At 39.8% G+C, this 22,391-nt stretch overlaps 1 protein-coding gene across 1 annotated transcript in view; it reads right to left on the bottom strand.

Moving 5' to 3' along the window:
- Nucleotides 1-22,391, bottom strand: part of LOC140737212 (potassium channel subfamily T member 2) — an 879,580-nt gene that overhangs the window by 339,119 nt on the left and 518,070 nt on the right. Inside the window, exon 24 of the mRNA XM_073063510.1 lies at nt 9,075-9,186. Within this exon, the coding sequence (XP_072919611.1) occupies nt 9,075-9,186 (112 nt within the window). The remainder of the gene's footprint in view (nt 1-9,074; nt 9,187-22,391) is intronic.

The raw sequence follows: 22,391 nt of genomic DNA, 5'->3' as shown, positions 1-22,391 counted from the left end.
GGGATGTGCTAAGACCAATGGTTTGAGATGTGTCTATTTTAATACAGGAAGCATCATGAACAAAGCAGATGAGCTTAGAGTGTGGATCAGTACTTGGAGCTATGATGTTGTGGCCATTACAGAAGCTTGGATGGTGTTACGTGTCCAGCAACAACGAATATAGAATTGAGTCAGGTTTTATAAACAAACATAAACATTTATTAAATTCTGCTCAACAAAAACGAAAAGTAAACAAATGACTAACTTAACCAGAAGTTAACTGTTATACGGCAACTTAGAAAACAGCCAAACTCTGAAATAGTTCTTAAAGTGGTAAATTCGAACACAATCTTAAAGTGGTAAGTTCGAAAGTCCAAGTGATTTATACAGTCAGTAAGGAGAGACTTTACTGCAACAATTTCTCCGAAGAAAATGACGAATCTGCTGATCACAGTCAAGAGATGTCTTGTCCAAAGGATTCATGATGAAGGAAATAAAAATGGCTTAAAGAAACTGACCTTTATCTTGGCGGATGAACACTGCACAAACCTTCTTGCTCTTACAGGCAGGGGTTATCTCAGATGCAGATCACTATTTCTGAACCAAGATTCAATAACTTCTATCCTGTATTAAACCGCCGAACGACACCAACTTTACTCGATCCTTCGGGTTCCCCTATCTTAGTAAGGTCTTCACTCTCCAATACTTAGACTTTAAAATTAAATCAAAGATGCACCAAACAAAACTGGCAATGATTGGCGAAACTGCCGGCACAACGATTCTGTACCTTACAGTAGAAAGTAAAACTCCACTTTAAAACAAAACTGCATCATCAGACAAACACGCAGCATAACGGAGTAACTGACGAACTAAACAACGAATCAACTGCTTAACAACAGGGGTTTCCCTGTTGAGAACATGTCATCACGTGACCTCACACTGCCGGGAAAATTACATCACCCACCATCACAAGACCATTACATCATGCTCACAAGACAGTCAATTACATCATGGTCATAAGACAGTCACAAGATACCCACAGGGTATGTAACAGATGGCTCAGAGGTATAAATGGTTACTTAGAGTACCAGGCTTTAGATGTTTCAGAAAGGAAAGGGAGGGAGGCAAAAGAGGTGGGGACGTGGCACTGCTGATCAGAGACAGTGTCACAGCTGCAGAAAAGGAGGAAGTCATGGAGGGATTGTCTACAGAGTCTCTGTGGGTGGAGGTTAGAAACAGGAAGGGGTCAATAATTCTACTGGGCATTTTTAATAGACCAACCAATAGTAACAGGGACATCGAGGAACAGATGGGGAGACAGATTCTGGAAAGGTGTAATAATAACAGAGTTGTTGTGGTGGAGATGGTAATTTCCCAAATATTGACTGACATCTCCCTAGAGCAAGGGATTTAGATGGGCTGGAGTTTGTTAGGTGTGTTCAGGAAGGTTTCCTGATGCAATATATAGATAAGCCTACAAGAGGAGAGGCAGTACTTGATCTGGTATCGGGAAATGAACCTGGTCAGGTGTCAGGATTTTCAGTGGGAGAGCATTTTGGAGACAGTGATCACAATTCTATCTCCTTTACCATAGCATTGGAGAGGGATAGGAACAGACAAGTTAGGAAAGCATTTAATTGGAGTATGGGGAAATATGAAGCTATCGGGCAAGAACTTGGAAGTATAAGTTGCAAACAGATGTTCCCAGGGAAATGTACGGCAGAAATGTGGCAAATGTTCAGGAGATATTTGTGTGGGATTCTGCACAGGTATGTTCCAATGAGACCAGGAAAGAATGGTAGGGTACAGGAACCATGGGGTACAAAGGCTGTTGAAAATCTAGTCAAGAAGAAAAGGTTCAAAAAACTAGGTAATGATAGAGATCTAGAAGATTATAAGGCTAGCAGGAAGTAGTTTAAGAATGAAATTAGGAGAGCCAGAAGGGGCCATGAAAAGGCCTTGGCAAGCAGGATTGGAACCAGAGGAGATAGCAGAGATACTTAATGAATTCTTTACTTCAGTATTCACTATGGAAAAGGATCTTGGCTATTGTAGGGATGACTTACAGCGGATTGAAAAGCTTGACCATATAGACATTAAGAAAGAGGATGTGCTAGAACTTTTGGAAAGCATCAAATTGAATAAGCCTCCACGACTGGATGAGATGTACTCAGGCTACTGTTGGATGTGAGGGAGGAGATTGCTGAGCCTCTGGCGATTATCTTTGCTTCATTAATGGGGATGGGAGAGATTCTGGAGGATTGGAGGGTTGCAGATGTTGTTCACTTATTCAAGAAAGGGAGTAGAGATAGCCCAGTAAATTATAGAGAGTGAGTCTTACTTCAGTGGTTGGTAAGTTGATGGAAAAGATCCTGAAGGGCAGGATTTATGAACACTTGGAGAGGCATAATATGATTAGAAATAGTCAGCTTGGCTTTGTCAAAGGCAGGTCATGCCTTACGAGCTTGTTTGAATTTATTCAGGATGTGACGAAACACATTGATGAAAGTAGAGCAGTAGATGTAGTGTATATTGATTTCAGCAAGGCATTTGATAAGGCTAATTGAGAAAGTATGGATGCATGGGATACAAGGGGACCTTGCATTATGGATCAAGAATTGGCTTGCTCACAGATGACAAAGAGTGGTTGTAGATGGGTCATATTCTGCATGGAGGTCGGTGACCAGTGGTGTCCTCCAGGATCTGTTCTGGGACCTCTTCTCTTCGTGATTTTTATAAATGACCTGCATGAGGAAGTGGAGGGATGGATTAGCAAAATTTGCTGATGACACCAAGGTTGGGGGTGTTGTGGATAATGTGGAGGGCTGTCAGAGGTTACAGCAGGCTATCGATAGGATGAAAAACTGGGCTGAGAAGTGGCAGATGGAGTTCAACCCATATAGTGTGAGGTTGCTCATTTTGGTAGGTCAAGTACGAGGGGTAATTGATAAGTTCGTGGCCTAAGATAGGAGTCAATTTTAGAAAACCTAGCACTTTTATTTTGCCTACATTTACACAGTCCAGTGGTCGTGGAGCATACGGATCCCTTCTTCGTAGAAGTCGGCGTCTTGGACCTCCAGAAGTGGTCCACAGCAGGGGTGATTGATAGGTTTGTGGCCTAAGGTAGAAGGAGATGAGTTATTAACTTCAAACTTTCTGCATAATCACTCAGAGTCAAATTGCACATGCATGTAACAAGAGCTGTATAACTCATCTCCTTCTACCTTCGGCCACAAACTTATCAATCACCCCTGCCATGGACCACCTGGAGGTCCAAGATGCTCTCATTACATGCACGTGCAGTTCAACTCATTGAGTGATAATGCATAAAGTTTGAAGTTAATAACTCATCTCCTTCTACCTTAGGCCACAAACTTATCAATCATCCCTGCTGTGGACCACTTCTACAAAGAAGGATCCGTATGCTCCACGACCGCTGGACTAAGTGTGTACTTGTAGGTGGGGACTCTGTTGAAAAATAAATGTGCTGGGTTCCTAAAATTGGCTCCTTCTACCTTTGGCCACGAACTTATCAATCACTTCACATATAATGGTAGAATATAATATTAATGGTAAGACTCGTGGCAGTTTGGAGGATCAGAGGGATTTTGGGTTCTGAGTCCATAGGACACTCAAAGTGGCTGCACAGTTTGACTCTGTGGTTCAAACTGAAGGCATACGGAGAAGGCATATGGAGCATTGACGTTTATCAACTGTGGGATTGAGTTCAAGAGCCGAGAGATAAAGTTACAGCTATACAGGACCCTGGTCACACCCCATTTGGAGTACTGTGCTCAGTTCTGGTCACCTCACTACAGGAAGGATGTGGAAACCATAGAAAAGGTACAGAGTGGATTTACAAGGATATTGCCTGGATTGGGGAGCATGCCTTATGACAATAGGTTGAGTGAACTTGTCCCTATCTCCTTGGACCATCGGAGATTGAGAGGTGACCTGATAGAGGTGTATAAGACGATTAGAGGCATTGATCGTGTGGATAGTCAGAGGCTTTTTCCCAAGGCTGAAATGGCTAACACGAGAGGGCACAGTTTTAAGGTGCTTGAAAGTAGGTACAGAGGGGATTTCAGGGGTAAGTTTTTTTACGCAGAGAGTGGTGAGTGCGTGAAATGGGCTGCCAGCAACAGTGGTGCAGGCAGAAACAATAGCATCTTTTAAGATGGGCAGGTACATGAAGCTTAGAAAAATAGAGGGCTATGGGTAACACTAGGTAATTCCTAAAGTAAGTACATGTTCAGCGCAGCATTGTGGGCTGAAGGGCCTGTATTGTAATATAGGTTTTCTTTCTTTCTATGTTTCTATGATTAAATGTAGACATTAGATATCCTGAACTTATATGAAATTGTTTGATTCAATTATTCAGGAATCATTTTGAGTACTAGCTAGTTATAAAATTAATATAAAAGAACATAATACTCTAAAACTGTAATATGCAGTCTAAAATATCATAAATAAATCTAAAATTGTACTTGTTTTCATATTTTGTGCAAATCAGTGTTTTATTGACTGGTGATAAGTTACAAATATCTCCTTATCTATGTTATGCACAGCTGCTTAGTATAGAATTACAGCTTTACAATCAATCCAGATTTCCATACAAACCAGAATTCACACAAAACCTCAGCCCCTAATCTATAAAGTGGAAGAGGCATCTATATCTGACTTTTTTCAGCATTGTAGTTATTGGTGAAAGAATTGGAGGAGCAGAAAATTCATGCAAACCTTAAAAATGTCATGGACAAAATGTTTATTTGCCTGTCTGTTTTTAGGTTGATAAGCGTTAATTTTAATCTTGTTCTAGTACAGTACAGTAGTCCATTACAATCAGGGCATTCATATTGCAAAATATAATTTACATAATTGCTGCTCCACTTTAACCAAACTGTTTTCTAATTGTCGTTAAATAGTTTTACTATAAACTGAGTATCAAACCTCAATGGATTATCAATTTCCACTTCAAGTTTATTGTGATTCAACTGCATACATGTATAACACCAAACGAAACAACATTCCTCTCAACCGAGGCGCACAACACGTAAAATAACATTATGATAAATAAATCATTAAATAATAGAACTTAATCCAGAAGATTTCCATTTATCATGTGGTTTATTTACTACACAAGTTAAAAAGTTGTACAATGCTGTTGGCACTTCATCAATTCATCAATGATTAGGTTTGAGAGGTGGCAGGGAGCTCAGTAGTCTCACGGCCTGGGTGAAGAAGCTGTTTTTCATTCTTACAGTCCTTGTCCTGATGCTCCAGTGGATCATACCTGATGGTAGGGAGTGAAAGAGGCTGTAGCACAGATGGGGGCCAGGGGGAATCACTGAGAATGCTAGGGGGCTCTGCGTACATAGCACTCCTGATAAATATCTCACATGGATGGAAGAGAGACCAAAATGATCCTCTCAGCACCTCTTGCGACCCTTTGTAGGGTCATGTGGAAAGATTTCCCTGCAAATTCTGTAGAAGACAGTATTACAGCTATTACTATTATTTAGAATACGGTACAGTTTAAAGACAGTTGAAGGCTAAGGACGGAAAGAATTCAGATCAACCATTGCCAATTCCTCATTAACAATGTATTCTGAATATACTTCAGTAACGTTTGTAATGATAGACATTTTCAGGAGTATTGTAATCAAGATGGCTTCCATGTTTGGCATCTCTAAAAGCAATGATCACTTTATCAGCTTTTAAAAGCGGAATTTAGAAAAGTTAAGTTGGGAGAACACATAACTGTTCTCATTGGTGGATTAGTAGAGCAAAGAGTAAATAGTTACATATTCCTGGGCACTAACATCTGGATGGCCTGTCCTGCATCCTGCATATTAAATGCAATCATAAGTCCTTTACTTACTGAGAAGCTTAAAGGGATTTGGCAAGTCACTAAACATTCTAACTTCTACAGATGCAACGTTGAAAGTAAACTGACTGGTTGCATCATGGACTGGTAAGGTAATTCCAATGCAAGGGAATGCAAGAGGCTGAGAGTGATGTGGACACAGGCGGATCCATCACAGGTCTAGCCCTTCCCACCAATGACAGCATCTATAGGATGTGATGCCTCCAGAATGCAGCATTGATCATCACAGATCCCCGCCATCTGGGTCACACCCTCTTCTCACTGCAGAAACCTGAAGTCCCATACCACCAGGTTCAGGAATAACTACTGTCCTCAACCATCAGATTTTGAACCCTACCCAAAAGCACTAAATCTATTGCAGCAATGGAACACTATGGACCATCTCTTACACTACCTTGGACTTACCTCTGATTGTGCCTTTGACTTCTTTTGCACTAAAGTTTTCCTTTTGCAGTCTTTTTTTCCACCAATGGTGTGCTCTATTTGTTTTATATTCTGTGTTGTCTGTACCTATCTGCATGTAATATTGCTGCATGCAAGATTTTCATAGTAATGTAACCTACTGTACATGTTCACTTGACAATAAATTCGATGACTTTTGCTGCTAAGCATAGAACGGTTTTGTTTACCATAAGACTCTTTAGACTATTACCAGCTAGGTCAGAAGAAATTGGATTTTCCACTTCATTGTTGGTGTAAGAGATTGGATGGAAAATTGTGCTAAATGCTCCTGATCTATCAAGTACTTATGCATAGGCACTGAAGAAGAAAATGGTTTGAGAATTCAATTTATGCACTGACCTAAACACTTTTTCCTTATATTACAACAGTGACTAGTATTCAATGTACTTCAAGTAGCTGTAGTACTTTGGGACGTTCTTAGAATTTTTAGGCACATTTTTTTTTCTATTTGAAAATCTCTCATAAAGTAATTAGAACATAATGAATATTAATAGGTATACAACAGCGGATATTTTACTCTGATCCCGAGGAGCCATTCTGTTCCAAATTCCCTTCTTCATTAGTTACCCTTTCACTTTACTGGTGACAATATTGCTAGCAGGTGGTCTGAACATCTTACTTGCCTGGGAATCAATTCCCACTGTTGTGAGTCTACTTGTGAGATAATAAGACCCAGGGCTGTAATAATGACACTCAATTGTGACATGAACAGCTATCCAAGTCTTCTGTACATGTATTTCTTTAATCTCTCCACAGGTAGATCTAATTAATACAAGCTGAGGCAAGGCGTGTTTGAATTGCTAAGCCGAATGTAAGGTGAATGTACAGAGAAGTAATGATTGGATTCACTTGGTTCAATCAATGCAACATATCACCACATAATGGTAAAATAAATAGGCTTTGCTATCCAACAGCAGTGAGCCAGTTTGCTTGACTTGTATAGACCAACTAAAATCTCTATATTTTGTCTCACAACCTAGAATTGCCCCTGCTTCATAATTATCAGGTGCCTGTTTGTATAAGCTACTGTTTCTAAGAGCCAGACTACTTGGTTTAGGTCAGGGATGGTGCCAAAATGAAATTCTGCTGAATTCATTTATGGGCATTCCAAATGCACTAAGAGTTTCAAATGTCATCTATGATTTGACATCACTTTAAGTATAAAGCATCATCTAATAGCCTTCACAAAATGCTGGTAGAACACAGCAGGCCAGGCAAGGGTCTCGGCCCGAAACGTCGACAGTGCTTCTCCCTATAGATGCTGCCTGGCCTGCTGTGTTCCACCAGCATTTTGTGTGTGTTGTTGTTTGAATTTCCAGCATCTGCAGATTTCCTCGTGTTTGCTCTTTAAATTCACTACTGCAAAGCCTCTGCCAGTGATGCCTACACTGAAGAAGTTTAAATCTTCTCTTCGACGGGAGTTCAGTGAAACCCTCTCTCGCTGCTCCCCATCTATAATTCCTTCGGCCTTTCAACTTTTCGATCATATTTTGACCCAGACCCGCTATTACAGCCATGTATTCTTCCTTGGAACATGTCTCCACTGCCAACTGACTCCAGTTGGCTTCAGGATCCGTTTTCGAGCTTCTCAATTTGGACCTTCTGAGGATCCCAGGTACTCACATTTAATTGACTCTGCCTCCCGTTGTTTCTCCCGTCGAGCTCTGAGGGTGACACTCTCCGCCATGAGAAGGTACCTGGCATCCCTTTCACAATCCCTTCCACGCCTCCGGGACACCTTTTTCTCAGTTTGCAATGGACCTGTCCGTTATTTCATCCTCCGTCAGATCTAAAGTCCTGACGAAGGGTCTCGGCCCGGAACGTCGACAGTGCTTCTCCTTATAGATGCTGCCTGGCCTGCTGTGTTCTACCAGCATCTTGTGTGTGTTGTTGTTTGAATTTCCAGCATCTGCAGATCTCCTTGTGTTTGATCTAATAGCCTTCCATATTTTTACATTACCAGACATTATTGGCTGCAAGAAAGACCTTCTCTCTTGGATCATCTGCAAATGCATACCCATAATCTAATACCTTTGCCTTCTTTTACATGGGTTTCTGAGGGATGTTCTCTGGCTTTTCCTATAACTGAACTTCTTTCAATTGCAAAAGTGTGGCAGATTCTCCAAATAATATTTTTAAGGCTTCTTCACACAGTATTTGTTCCAGATGATATGAGGTCAAGTGGAAACACAGGGCAGTACAATTTGCTGGATGACTTGTGCAGTATGGCAGGGGATTTGGGGGGGGGGGGGGGGCGGCATTGGTTTGGGAGGAATGAGTGAATCACACATGAGCCTTATTTATTCAAGACAATTTCTTTCACCTGAACCTCAGCATGGAGAAGTTTGTGTCATATCCATTGTGCACTTTACTCAGGACATTCACACTGAAATCTGCTGCCTTCCACAGACAACTGCAACTTCAGTACAAAACAAAGACAATAATGCCATGGTTTTCAATGTAACTATAACAGCGAATGTTTGGTTCCTTCAAAGACATTTGAAGGAAGAGGTAATTGCAAAACCTTGCAATGTTCTCCCTCCTGCTATGTGGTCCCTGGTATCTGCAGCAAATATTTTATTCTTCTTAAATTGTTGATATATGCATTGTCATTTGATTTGGAAATGTGAAGGTATAATAATGCTGTCAAAAATATTAAAATATCAGAAACTATGAGCATTTCAAACTACATTCATTTCAATTATTTGATTCACAAAACAAATGAGGATATGGAAAATATCCTTACCTTCTCAAGTTTAGACAAAGCTAGTGAATAGCAATCCTTGGCCCTGAACTGCATGAATCTCATATTGGCTGGATGTGTCAATTCTGTGATAATACTGAGACTGGAGAATAACCTACATAAAGGGAAAAGAGTAAATATTATAATTTCCAATTTTGGGTTTCATTTTCATCAAGCAACCTAACATTACAGAAAGTAATTTAAAAAATTAATACAATTTTTATTCCCAAGTTACATAAAAGTCCATCACTACAGTACCCCAGCAATATATGTTGTTGATCAGTAACTGATAGCATCAAAATATACCCCTTATATTCACTGAAGTGATGGAAAATATGTAATCTTTAATAACTTGAAAATTCCTGCAATTTTTATGTTCAGAATAATGTTTCAGTTCTGTTTACAAAAAAACAAATCATAACTAATGGAAGGAAACAACAAAATAAACTTTGAGGCACAAATCACAATTGTCACGACTAGAGGAACAAACAAGGTAATAGAAAGTCAGCATCAAACAGTGTCCTAAGTGGAAAACAGGGGTATGAGTGATGTGATGGTATTAGGTTTGCTGACCATCAAGTTCTAAGCTCAAAGGCCTTAAGTGTTATCTGTTATAGATAGCTAGGGGTACACTTAATCAAGGGAGGTAATTCTGTCATTACCAAAATTTCAAAGACTGGTTCACTTCCCAGTTCATTCTCCACTGTAGATTTAGCTGCTAATATTCACTACTTGAGTGATGGGTCCCCCCCCCCCCCACCACCAGGAAATACTTACAGCTAGCAAACACTGTTCATTTATTTTCAAGTGATACACATTTAAATTCAAACAAAATTTTTCAAACATATTTAAAAGAGGATTTCTATCTTATAAAATCTTCCAAATTACAAACCATTTCTAAAACACCAAGGATTTGCAAAACACAGGTACCATTCCTGTAAGCTAAAAAGTCATACCCACATACTGCAGATGAACCAGTCATTCACCGCAGAAATCAAAGGCAGAAGAATGGATTCTAAATCAACTCATGTTCTGTCATTTTCTTGGTGTTCTTGGACTATTCCTAAAAAGCTGAAACTACTCCCTCTATTTATACTGTTGCTCTCCCACTTCAATAACTTCACACAAACGATCGTTTTCAGATGCCTTTTAATGCAAGCAGTCTAAAAGCTTCTGGAGACAGAGTTCCCAGGTACCCACAATTAATTCTGTGAAGCTGACTCACTAATCGTCCAACTTGTTAATAGATCAGCTATTGATATACCAAATGATAATATCAATCTGGTCTGAGATCTTCCTTGAAGTAAGCAACCTAGCCAACAGACAAGGATGTAACTATAAATGAGTTGTTCATGAGAATCTTAAAATCAATCATCTGGGGCACGGAGAGGTAGTGGTACAGGAATGGAGGGATGGAGTAGGCTTGAATGATAAAATCATTGGATGGTCCAACTCTAGACTATTACCATATCAAATTACAATTTGCACAAGGATGTAATAAATATAAAGTAGCTTAAGCAGGTATTGTACTTTGGTTTAATCTGCTATAAAAACAAATGAGTATTTATTCATCCCCTTCTTTCTCCCTTTCTCCCACGGTCCATCCTCTTCCTCTATCAGATTCCTTCTTCTCCAGCCCTTTACCTTTCCCACCCACCTGGTTTTACCTATCACTTTCTAGCTTGTCCTTCCTTCCCTACCCCCACCATTTTATTCTGGAGTTTTTCTCCCTTCCTTTCCACTCCAGGGTCTTGGCCTAAAAAGTCAACTATTTATTCATTTTCATAGATGCTGCCTGACCTGCTGAGTTCATTCAGCAATTTATGTGTGTTTCTTTGGATTTCCAGTATATACAGAATCTTTTGTGTTCAAAAATATCCTGTCCTTTCTTTCAGTGTTACCTTTCCAAAAGGAGGAAGAATGAAGTAGCACAAAATGAGCACTTTGTGTAGTAGCAATAAAGATTCTAGATGTATTTGAGGCCAGTGAGAAGGTTTTGACATCATAATCCACAGGGATTTTCCACCCCTTCCACAAAAGGGGTATGGAGAGAAAGCAGCCACAGGGTTCTGAGTTGGATGATCAGCCATGATCATACTGAATGGCAGTACAGGCTCGAAGGGCTGAATGGCCTACTCCTGTACCTATTTTCTATGTTTCTATGTTTTAAAATGCAAGGCCAATGCTACTTGCTCTCAGAGGTTTCTGATTTTTAATATTTTGAAACAATAACCAATCTTAATCAAATTCTGAAGTTTTAAAAATTATATTGAGGCATAATCTGCTGTAATGGGAAGCAAATGCTGCCTAGTTTGTTTAATCTGGTTTATTCACATTCAATTACTGTCTCTATATCACATACACACGACCGTATCAGCAACAATAGAACATGCCTGGAGTCTGGTTTTGCTGTTAACAGAACACTACCTTAATAGTAATTATTTCATATAGTAACTTAAACCAGGTAAATCAAGAGTTAACGGTGTTATGCATATATAGGTGTAAATATATAAATCCCTAAAACTTCTTCAAGCTTAGGTGGTGATACAGTCTTACGATGGTATGTAAGAAAATTCAGTTCAGATGCACAGGTTAATTGATGTGAGATGTTTGTAATTCAAAGGTGAGTGTTGTGAGAAGGCAATTACGTCGATATTACACAGATTCCATGACAGCAATACAAAAATAACAATAGCAGTAGGTTTTATCTCCGAAGTTGTTCCATTCCACACACAAAGTGTCACCGACAGTGATCTTCAATGAAAATCCTTTCAACACAAGTGGTACCATACCCGAATTCAGCTATGGGACATTGCAAAGTGGTGGCCACAGGATGCTCAAACAGAATCCATGTATGGATTTAGATGCATATCATATTTTTTTTACTGAGTTAAGTATTGTATGTAATTAGTTTTGCTACAACAAGTGTATGGGACATTGGAAAAAAAGCTGAATTTCCCCATGGGGATGAATAAAGTATCTATCTATCTATCTATCTATCAATAGTAGCTTATCACAAAGGAGACCATCTTCAAGGGAACCACCACCCAGGCAAGGGTCAACACACCGGTAGATTCCACAAGGTTACCCCAATCACACACAACGTGATTGCTACTTATCCAGTTCCACGACATACGAAATAACTCTAACAGTGATTTTCCACAGGGGTGCCTTTCTTCAGTGAACTACCATACACAGACAAAAGGGTAAACACACATGTGGTATTCACAAAGGTTTTCCCCTCACCAGAGAACCCACTCCTGTGGATTAACTAAGTGACAATCACACTTTCATAGCCGAATGGAAACAAACTCATCCTCACAGACCACTTAGAGAGAAGAGTCCAAACAGTGATCTCTTTGTCACTAGGTTTCTTCTGTTTCAAAACTTCCTCTCCCCTCTTCTCTTCTCTGCAAACTTCTTCTAGTTGCAGCAAACTTGTGAGAGTCATTTATCAATACTCTGGATCGACCTCAACTCATCCCTTTTGGGCTACTGAAAGTTTAAACCAGCGACCGACTCACTGGTGTCTTTCATTGACCAAGTACATCTTGACTCTGACCTGTGTGTGTCTGTGTATCTGTGACTGTCCTTGTAAAAAGTAAACAAGCTGCAGAGAAACCATAACATTCGATTGACCATCAAATCTCTCTCTCCCTCCCCCCTCAAACAGTGTCCAAAAGTCACACTCATTGTCCTGGCATTTTAAAGTGACAGTCCACAGAAAATATGAACCCTAGGGGTAAAAAACATCAAACTGCCTGAATGAGGAAACAAATATGCAGGGCCTTAACAAATTAGAGTGAACGATAGATAAAACCTTAAAACAAAGGTGGAAGGGAAGTTTAAATTAAAGTAGATGAATCCAATTTCAAATCAGATAAACAATGAGAAATTTTTGCTTCTTTCCAGCTTTGCTGGGAAAATGGGCAGCAAAATAATACTGTTATGTTTACCTTTCCATTTTTGAAAAGCAGTCAACCTTAGGCTGAACACTTCACACATTATCAAATCACATTTTGTGATTTACTCTCCAAGATTATTGCACAATTTGATTAAATTATCCTTCATTGCATACTGAACAGGGTTGTCATCAATCTTCTTTAATTAGTTTAGCATAAACATTTATCAAGGGCGTTTGACCTGACAGGTTTTAAAGGCTACGACAGCTTCAAGTTCAATAAATTTCTTCATGCATTTGGCCAACTTTTACTAGTATCCTGTAAATATCTTGAATCTCTTTGTACCAGAAATTGAAGGTAATGGACGTAATGTGATGCATTCAAAGAGCCATAATCTGTCTACCAGCCCAAAGTAGTTAAGTATCTTTAATTCTTCCATCAGAATAGTTTGCAATTAAAAAAAAAGAGAATGAAGCACTCAGGGAATACTTTCAGAGAACAGCACCTTCAAATTGCCTTGATTTCTTTAAAAAAACACTAGCAAAATTGAAGTTGACATAAAAAGGATTTTCTGTTCAGTGAATCATTCCCTTCCCACAGAGATCAACACATTAAATCTCCATTTAAAGTCAGAATTGTTATCATTTATACCATGGGGAAAGAACTGATTTCTGACAGTCTGGACAGAAAGCCAACATGCAAGGTCTCCATGGGAGAAACAGTTAAAAGTAAATGAACAATTGCTGTTGTGAAGTTTTTCGACACTATTCTCCGAACACAGTATATACGAGAAGATATAGCAACTTTCCATCAACCACAAAGCCATAGGGCATAGGAGCAGAATTAGGTTATTCAGACCATTAAGTCTGCTCTGCCATTCCAACATGTCTGTTGTATTATCCCTCTCAACCTCATTATCCCATCTTCTCCCTGTAACCTTTAACACCCTTACTAATCAAGAACCTATCAACTGCTGCTTTAAATATGCCCAATGACTTGGCCTCCATGGTTATCTGTGGTAATGAATTCCAGAGATTCACCCAACCTCTGTAAGAGAAATTCATCCTCATCTCTATACTAAAGGGAAGTCCCTCAGGTTCTAAACTCCCCCATTATAGGTACCATCCTCTTCACATCCACTCTATCTAGACCTTTCAGTATTCATCAGGTTTCAATGAGATCCCCCTTCATTCTTCTAAACTCCAGCAAATACAGGCCCAAGGCTTTCAAATGTTCCTCATACATTAAGCATTTCATTTCTGGGATCATTGTTGTGAACTTCCTTTGGACCCTCTCCAATACCAGCACATCCCCCCTTAGACAAGGAGACTAAAACTGCTCACAGAACTTCAAGTGCTGTCTGATCAATGCCTTATAAAGCCTCAGGGTTACATCCTTGCTTTTATATTATCGTTCTCTTCAAATGAATGCTAACAGTGCATTTGCCTCCTTTAACACCGACTCAACCTACAAGTTAAACTTTAGGGAATCCTGCACAAAGATGTCCAACTCCCTTTGCACTTCTGATTTCTGAATTTTCTCCCCATTTAGAAAATAGTCTACAACTGTATTCCTTCTAGCAAAGTACATGACCGTTACTTCCCTATATTATATTCCATCTGCCACTTTGCCCATTCTCCTAATCTAACTAACTCCTTCTGCAGACTGTCTACTCCCTCAACACTACCTGCCCCTCCACCTATCTTTATATCATCTGCAAATCTGGCCAGAAAGTCATCAATTCCATCATCCAAATCATTGACTGAAAGATTAATGTGGTCCTATCACTAACCCCTTCAGATACCCATTAGTCACTGTCAACCAACCTGAAAAGGCCCCCTTAATTGCCCTTTCATAGAACTACAAGGATTTTTAAATTCTCTCTATATAGTATATTTCTAAATGTATAATAATAGTACTGATCAGAAATGAATATAATTATCTCCCTTTATCAAACACAACAACTTTAAATTGATGCTGCACGTTATGCATGGTAAAATTCTGAACATTAAAAACACTATAACAATGCTGCAAATCTGCGTTCAGATGCAATTTGAGAGCCTGTGGTACATTGAATGCCAGGTGACCAATGTAGTCTTTGCAGTACTGGAAGTGTGTGTCATTACCGTTCCTTTTGCTGCACACTCGAGTGCTCGGTGATAGGTGCTGATACTTTTGTTTTGCTGGTGGGGGGGGGGGAATTGTGCTTGCTGCCGCCTACACGCAGGAGGGAGGGGAGCTGGGGGAGGCTTTGGGGTTCTAACATTTAACTGTCGTTCATTCTTCGGCTCACTCCTCTGTTTTCGTGGATGCTTGTGAAGAAAAAGCATTTCAGGATGTACAAACCCCATTTCCAGAAAAGTTGGGATATTTTCCAAAATGCAATAAAAACAAAAATCTGTGAAATGTTAATTCACGTGAACCTTTATTTAACTGACAAAAGTACAAAGAAAAGATTTTCAATAGTTTTACTGACCAATTTAATTGTATTTTGTAAATATACACAAATTTAGAATTTTAATGCTGCAACACACTCAACAAAAGTCAGGACAGAGTTAAAATATGATTGAAAAGTGCACAGAATACTCAAGTAACACCGGTTTTGAAGACTCCACATTAAGCAGACTAATTGGCAGCAGGTGAGATATCATGACTGGGTATAAAAGTAGCGTCCATCGAAGGCTCAGTCTTTGCAAGCAAGGATGGGTTGTGGCTCACCCCTTTGTGCCAAAATTCGTGAGAGAATTGTTAGTCAGTTCAAAAGGAACATTTCTCAATGCAAGATTGCAGAGAATTTAGGTCTTTCAACATCTACAGTACATAATATTGTGAAAAGATTCAGAGAATTCAGAGACATCTCAGTGCGTAAAGGGCAAGGTCGGAAACCACTGTTGAATGCGCGTGATCTTCGAGCCCTCAGGCGGCACTGCCCAAGAAACTGGCGTGCTACTGTGACAATTATAGCCACCTGGGCTCAGGAGTACTTCGGAAAACCATTGTCACTTAACACAGTCCGTCGCTGCATCCAGAAATGCAATTTGAAACTGTATTACACAAGGAGGAAGCCATATATCAACTCTATGCAGAAACGCCGGCGAGTTCTCTGGGCCCGAGCTCATCTCAGATGGACCGAAAGACTGTGGAGCCGTGTGCTGTGGTCAGATGAGTCCACATTTCAGCTAGTTTTCGGAAGAAACGGGCGTTGAGTTTTCTGTGCCAAAAATGAAAACGACCATCCTGATTGTTATCAGCGAAAGGTGCAAAAGCCAGCATCTGTGATGGTATGGGGGTGCATCAGTGCCCACGGCATGGGTGAGTTGCATGTATATCAAGGTACCATTGACTCTGAGAAGTATATTAGGATTTTAGAGAGACATATGTTGCCATCAAGGCGATGTCTCTTCCCGGGACGTCCATGCTTATTTCAGCAAGACAATGCCAGACCATATTCTGCATGGGTGACAACAGCGTGGCTTTGTAGACACAGAGTGCGTGTGCTTGACTGGCCTGCTGCCAGTCCAGATCTATCTCCTATTGAAAATGTATGGCGCATCATGAAGAGGAGAATCAGACAACGGAGACCACGGACTGTTGAGCAGCTGAAGTCTTATATCAAGCAAGAATGGACAAAATTTCCAATTGCAAATCTACTACAATTAGTATCCTCAGTTCCAAAACGATTAAAAAGTGTTATTAAAAGGAAAGGTGATGTAACACAATGGTAAACATGCCTCTGTCCCAACTTTTGTTGAGTGTGTTGCAGCCATCAAATTCTAAATTTGTGTATATTTACAAAATACAATTAAGTTGGTCAGTAAAACTAATGAAAATCTTTTCTTTGTACTTTTGTCAGTTAAATAAAGGTTCACGTGAATTAACATATCACAGATTTTTGTTTTTATTGCATTTTGGAAAATATCCCAACTTTTCTGGAAATGGGGTTTGTATATTGTATACATTTCTCTGACATTAAATGTACCTTTGAAACCTTTGAATTTTCAACATACATTTTCCCATTTGGCTTTCCAAATATCTTAATGGAGAAGTACCAAATGGTTCCCTTGTTTAACTTGTCAACCATCATAAACATCCATGCATTTTCCATGGTAACTCCTGTGTAAGTAAGAAAATGTACCCCTTCAATGAATTGATGAAACATTGAGGAAGGAGGGTGCCCACTAGAAAACCCCTGTGTGTCAACCCTGTGCCACTCCCTACATCAACGCAGTCTCAAGCAAGTTCTCACAACCCATTTGCATGCGGAATATTAACACCTTATCCTGTGTTTTTTGATTTTTTTCCTATCCCTACTGTCCATCTCCTAATTACTGTCCATACCACCATAGCCTTCATCACCCCTGTCTCTACAATCACCTTTAGTTTTGGCCTCTTTATCATCCCTAGTTCTAGGAATTCATCATGAACTTAACTTCAACTCCCGAGGCTATAAGCCCCCACTATCTCACTAGCTCTCTACCTCATGTTTAGAATCAGAATCAGAATTATTATCACCAGCATATGACGTGAAATTTGTTAACTTAGCAGCAGTAGTTCAATGCAATACATAATCTAGCAGAGAGATTGTAAAACTTCAAACAGGTAGGTTGCAGACAGAAATTCAAGTGGTGAACTTCTGCTCATTTTTAAAAAATAAAACAAACTCTAATGGAACATCTAAATGCTGAAATGCCATGTTAAATTACTTCATACCTATAGTGTAAATACCAGAATCATACTCACCCATTCCTTCGTCTTGCTGATCTACACAGTTCCTCCAAATCCACCTTAGCCCCGTCACTCTATTTTCTTTCCCCTTCTTTTCTTCCTCGACCCATCACCCACACTCTCCTCCCACTAGATACCCTCCCCTTACTGTTTACACCGGCCCCCAACAGCACTCTTATTTGTGTCCATGCTCCACCAGCCTTTCCTAACAGATTTCATCATTTGCAGCTGTATTACCTGCACTTGCTGACCTCTGTCACCATTTCTACTCTTCTCTTCTCCATATGCTCATCATCCTTCCTCACCTGAATGTACGTATCGCTTGCCAGCCATTGCTCATAACATTCTACTGGCTCTATCTTTTAGACTAGGTGAAGAGTCTAAACCCAAAAGGTCAGCTGTCTATTTTCCTCCACAGATGCTGCCTGAGCTGCAAAATTTGCTCTAGCAGTTCACTTCTTCTAACCAAACTAAATGTAACTAACAGTAAAGTAAAAATTAGAAATTTACCAAAGCATACAGTACATAATTATAAACGTATACATGAGGAAATCTGCAGATGCTGGAAATTCAAGCAACACACACAAAATGCTGGCGGAATGCAGCAGGCCAGGCAGCATCTATAGGGAGAAGCACTGTTGATGATTCGGGCTGAGATCCTTCGTCAGGACTAACTGAAAGAAGAGATGTTAGGAGATTTGAAAATGGGAGGGGGAGGGGGAAATCCAAAATGATAGGGGAAGACAGGAGGGGGAGGGGTGAAGCTAAGAGCTGGAAAGTTGATTGGCAAAAGGGATACACAGCTGGAGAAGGGAAAGGATCATGGGACAGAAGGCCTAGGGAGAAAAAGGGGGAGGGGAGCACCAGAGGGAGATGGAGAGCAGGCAAAGTGTGATTGTAAGAGGGGCAGAGAGAGAGAGAAAATAAAAAGGTGGGGGGGGGGGAGAGAGAGAGAGAGAGAGAGAGAGAGAAATAAATAAATAAGGGATGGGGTAAGAAGGGGAGGGGGTCATTAATGGAAGTTAAAGAAATCAATGTTCATGCCATCAGGTTGGAGGCTACCCAGACAGAATATAAGGTATTGTTGCTCCAACCTGAGTGTGGCTTCATCTTGAATATAAGGTGTAAGGTCTATCACTCTTTGCCTGTTCTCCATCTCCCTCTGGTGCTCCCCTCACCCTTTCTTTCTCCCTAGGCCTCCCACCCCATGATCCTCTCCCTTCTCCAGCTGTGTATCCCTTTTGCCAATCAACTTTCCAGCTGTTAGCTTCATCCCTCCCCCTCTTGTCTTCTCCTGTCATTTCCGATCTCCCCCTCCACTTCCCACTTTCAAATCTCTTACTATCTCTTTTTTTCAGTTAGTCCTGACGAAGGGTCTTGGCCTGAAGCATCGACTGTACTTCTCCCTATAGATGCTGCCTGGCCTGCTGTGTTCCACCAGCATTTTGTGTGTGTTGCTGTACACATTTATGCTCTGATCATAATTAAGGCCACCAGAAAAATTAAGATAGGAAGAAATAATCATAACCAAATTAAAGTTTGCCACTTCCATTATTAATTTACGAAAAGGTGTACTTTTCATACTATCTTAAATTCACAGGGACTGAAAATGTATACTTCAAAACTGGAACAGAGCAGGCTGAACAATATCATTAATTATGAAGAGGAAGACAGTGTAACTCAGTGGATTATAGAGAAATCACAAAACACCTGAGTGAAATCTCCTGCAGCAGCAGAGTTAAAATTGAACCATAGGGACTGTTTGGCCAGAACAGGTTGGCTGCCCTCATGATCAGAGGACGCATCTTATCATGGCATGTTAATCGGATTTCCATGAAACTGCTGCCTCCTTCATAAGCTTTAGAGAGATTTATGGCATCAATTTATAAAATGTAAATGAAATATTTATTTAACTGATTGCCTTTGCGGACATTAGAAGCAGTCCTGCATGAAAGTAGATAGCATTTAAGGGGAAGTCAATGATGAAAGTAGGTTTGGGATTATTTTTAAATTGATGAAAAATTCCTAGGCACTTGGTCTCAGGGATTTATACTTCTAATTTCTGCTTTTAAGTGAGCAGTTTCTGCAAGCAGAATCTTAATGATCAATTTTCATATGATCCGGACAGATGGCCTGAAATTCTACGGTCTCTTAAGGACCATGAGTAAAATGAGTTTGATCACATATGACGCAATGATTCATTTTAAAGCTCTGTATAAAATCTGGCAAACCCCACAGTAATTGCCAATTGTTTCTCACACATTGTAAAAATAGGGCTTTTGGGAAATATAAAATCTGCATTTAGTGCAATATGAGAGCTTCTCTCTATCTCTGGTTGAACTATTGTTAGGACTAAGTAAAGAATCATGTAATCTGTGTGACCTTTAGTAGAATATTGATAAACAAAAGGAAAAATTATAAAGTACACTTTGATTAGCAATTGAATGAATTATTCATCCAGTAAAATTAGTCATTTCCCCCCCATTTTTCCATTAAGTACAAATGGAAGGAAAAATATTAACCCAAGATGTATAATGTTCAATTTCAAATAATAATATATCTTTTCAAAATTTCACAATATTCAAATTTTAATGAATGTACCCTTAGAGGAATTAAATTGTGATTACATATCAGTTGCACACCAATCAGAATTTTCATGAAAATTCAAATATTAATATAATTGAGCAAAGTTTTCTGTTACAAAATATTTCAAATACTACTTACATTTAACTCCAAGAAGGAAATGGGGAGAACACAAATAGACCATGTAAAAAAGGACATTTGTGAAGTTGATCGAAATTAAGCGTAAATACTTCGCAACAAACCTTAACATCAAAAAGGCAGAGACTTTCCTAGCAGGTAATCAGAATCAGATTTATTATCACCGGCATTTAACGTGAAAATTGTTAAATTAGCAGCAGCAGTTCAAGGCAATACATAATCTAGCAGATAGGAAAAAAAATAAAAGAAATAATAATAAAAAATAAACAAGTAAATCAATTACGCATATTGAATAGATTTTTTTAAAATGTGAAAAAACAGAAATACTGTATATTTTTTAAAAAAGTGAGGTATTGTTCAAAGATTCAATGTCCATCTAGGAATCGGATGGCAGAGGGGAAGAAGCTGTTCTTGAATCACTGAGTGTGTGCCTTCAGACTTCTGTACCTCCTACCTGATGGTAATAGTGAGAAAAGGGCATGCCTTGGGTGCTGGAGGTCCTTAATAATGGACGCTGCCTTTCTGAGACACCACTGCTCCCTAAGGACGTCCTGGGTACCTTGTAGGCTAGTACCAAAGATGGAGCTGACTAGATTTACAACCTTTTGCAGTTTCTTTCGATCCTGTGCAGTAGCCCCTCCATACCAGACAGTGATGCAGCCTGTCAGAATGCTCTCCACGGTACAACTATAGAAGTTTTTGAGTGTATTTGTCGAATTGCCAAATCACTTCAAACTCCTAATAAAGTATAGCTGATGTCTTGCCTTCTTTATGACTATATCAATGTGTTTGGACCAGGTTAGATCCTCAGAGATCTTGACACCCAGGAACCTGAAGCTGCTCACTCTCTCCACTTCTGATCCCTCTATTAGGATTAGTATGTGCTCCTTTGTCTTACCCTTCCTGAAGTCCACAATCAGCTCTTTCGTCTTACTGTCGTTGAGTGCCAGGTTGTTGCTGCAGCATCATTCCACTAATTGGCATATCTCACTCCTGTACGCCCTCTCGTCATCACCTGAGATTCTACCAACAATGGTTGTATTATCAGCAAATTTGTAGATGGTATTTGAGCTGTGCCTAGCCACACAGTCATTTGTATACAGACAGTAGAGCAGTGGGCTAAGCACACACTCCTGAGGTGCACCAGTGTTGATTGTCAGCGAGGAGGATATGTTATCACCAATCTGCACAGACTGTGGTCTTCCAGTTAGGAAGTCAAGGATCCAATTGAAGAGGGAGGTACAGAGGCCCAGGTTCTGCAGTTTCTCAATCAGAATTGTGGGAATGATGGTATTAAATGCTGAGCTATAGTCGATGAACAGCATCCTGACGTAGGTCTTTGTGTTATCTAGGTGGTCTGAAGCCGTGTGGAGAGCCATTGAGATTGCATCTGCCATTGACCTATTGCGGCACTAGGCAAATTGCAATGGGTCTGGAGCAGGTTCAGTCTATTTAAACAGTAAAGTTCGCAGTATAATGTGAATCAATGTCAAGCTGAGGGTGGAAAATCCTCATCATAGTCATAGAATCATGGGCCTGTATAACACAAAAACTGTCCCTTTGGCCCAACACATTCTTGGTTACAGTGATGGCTATCTACACTTATCCCACTTCCCTACATTATGCCATATTCCTGGATGACTCTCCAATCCAAATACCTGCCTAAGTGCCTTTTAAATGTTTAAGTTGTTTTTGCCTTGACTTCCTCCTCCGGCATTTCCAAAATCCATCACCTTCCACGTGGGAAAACACGCTCCTTCGATCTTCTTTAAAATTCTCCCATTTTAAACCTACAGTATGCCCTTGAATTTTTAAATTTTCTACCCCAAGGTAAAAGACTATGATGTTTGTAACCCTGAAATACTGTTATCCCTATAAGGTCACTCTCAGCCTACCTACACTCCAGAGAAAATAAACCCAGTCTATCCAATCTCTTCATGTAATCAAAGCTCTCCACTCTAGATAATATCCT

Source organism: Hemitrygon akajei, chromosome 12, assembly GCF_048418815.1.
Source record: "Hemitrygon akajei chromosome 12, sHemAka1.3, whole genome shotgun sequence".
NCBI lineage: Eukaryota > Metazoa > Chordata > Chondrichthyes > Myliobatiformes > Dasyatidae > Hemitrygon > Hemitrygon akajei.
This window is presented reverse-complemented; position numbering and strand designations above follow the sequence as displayed.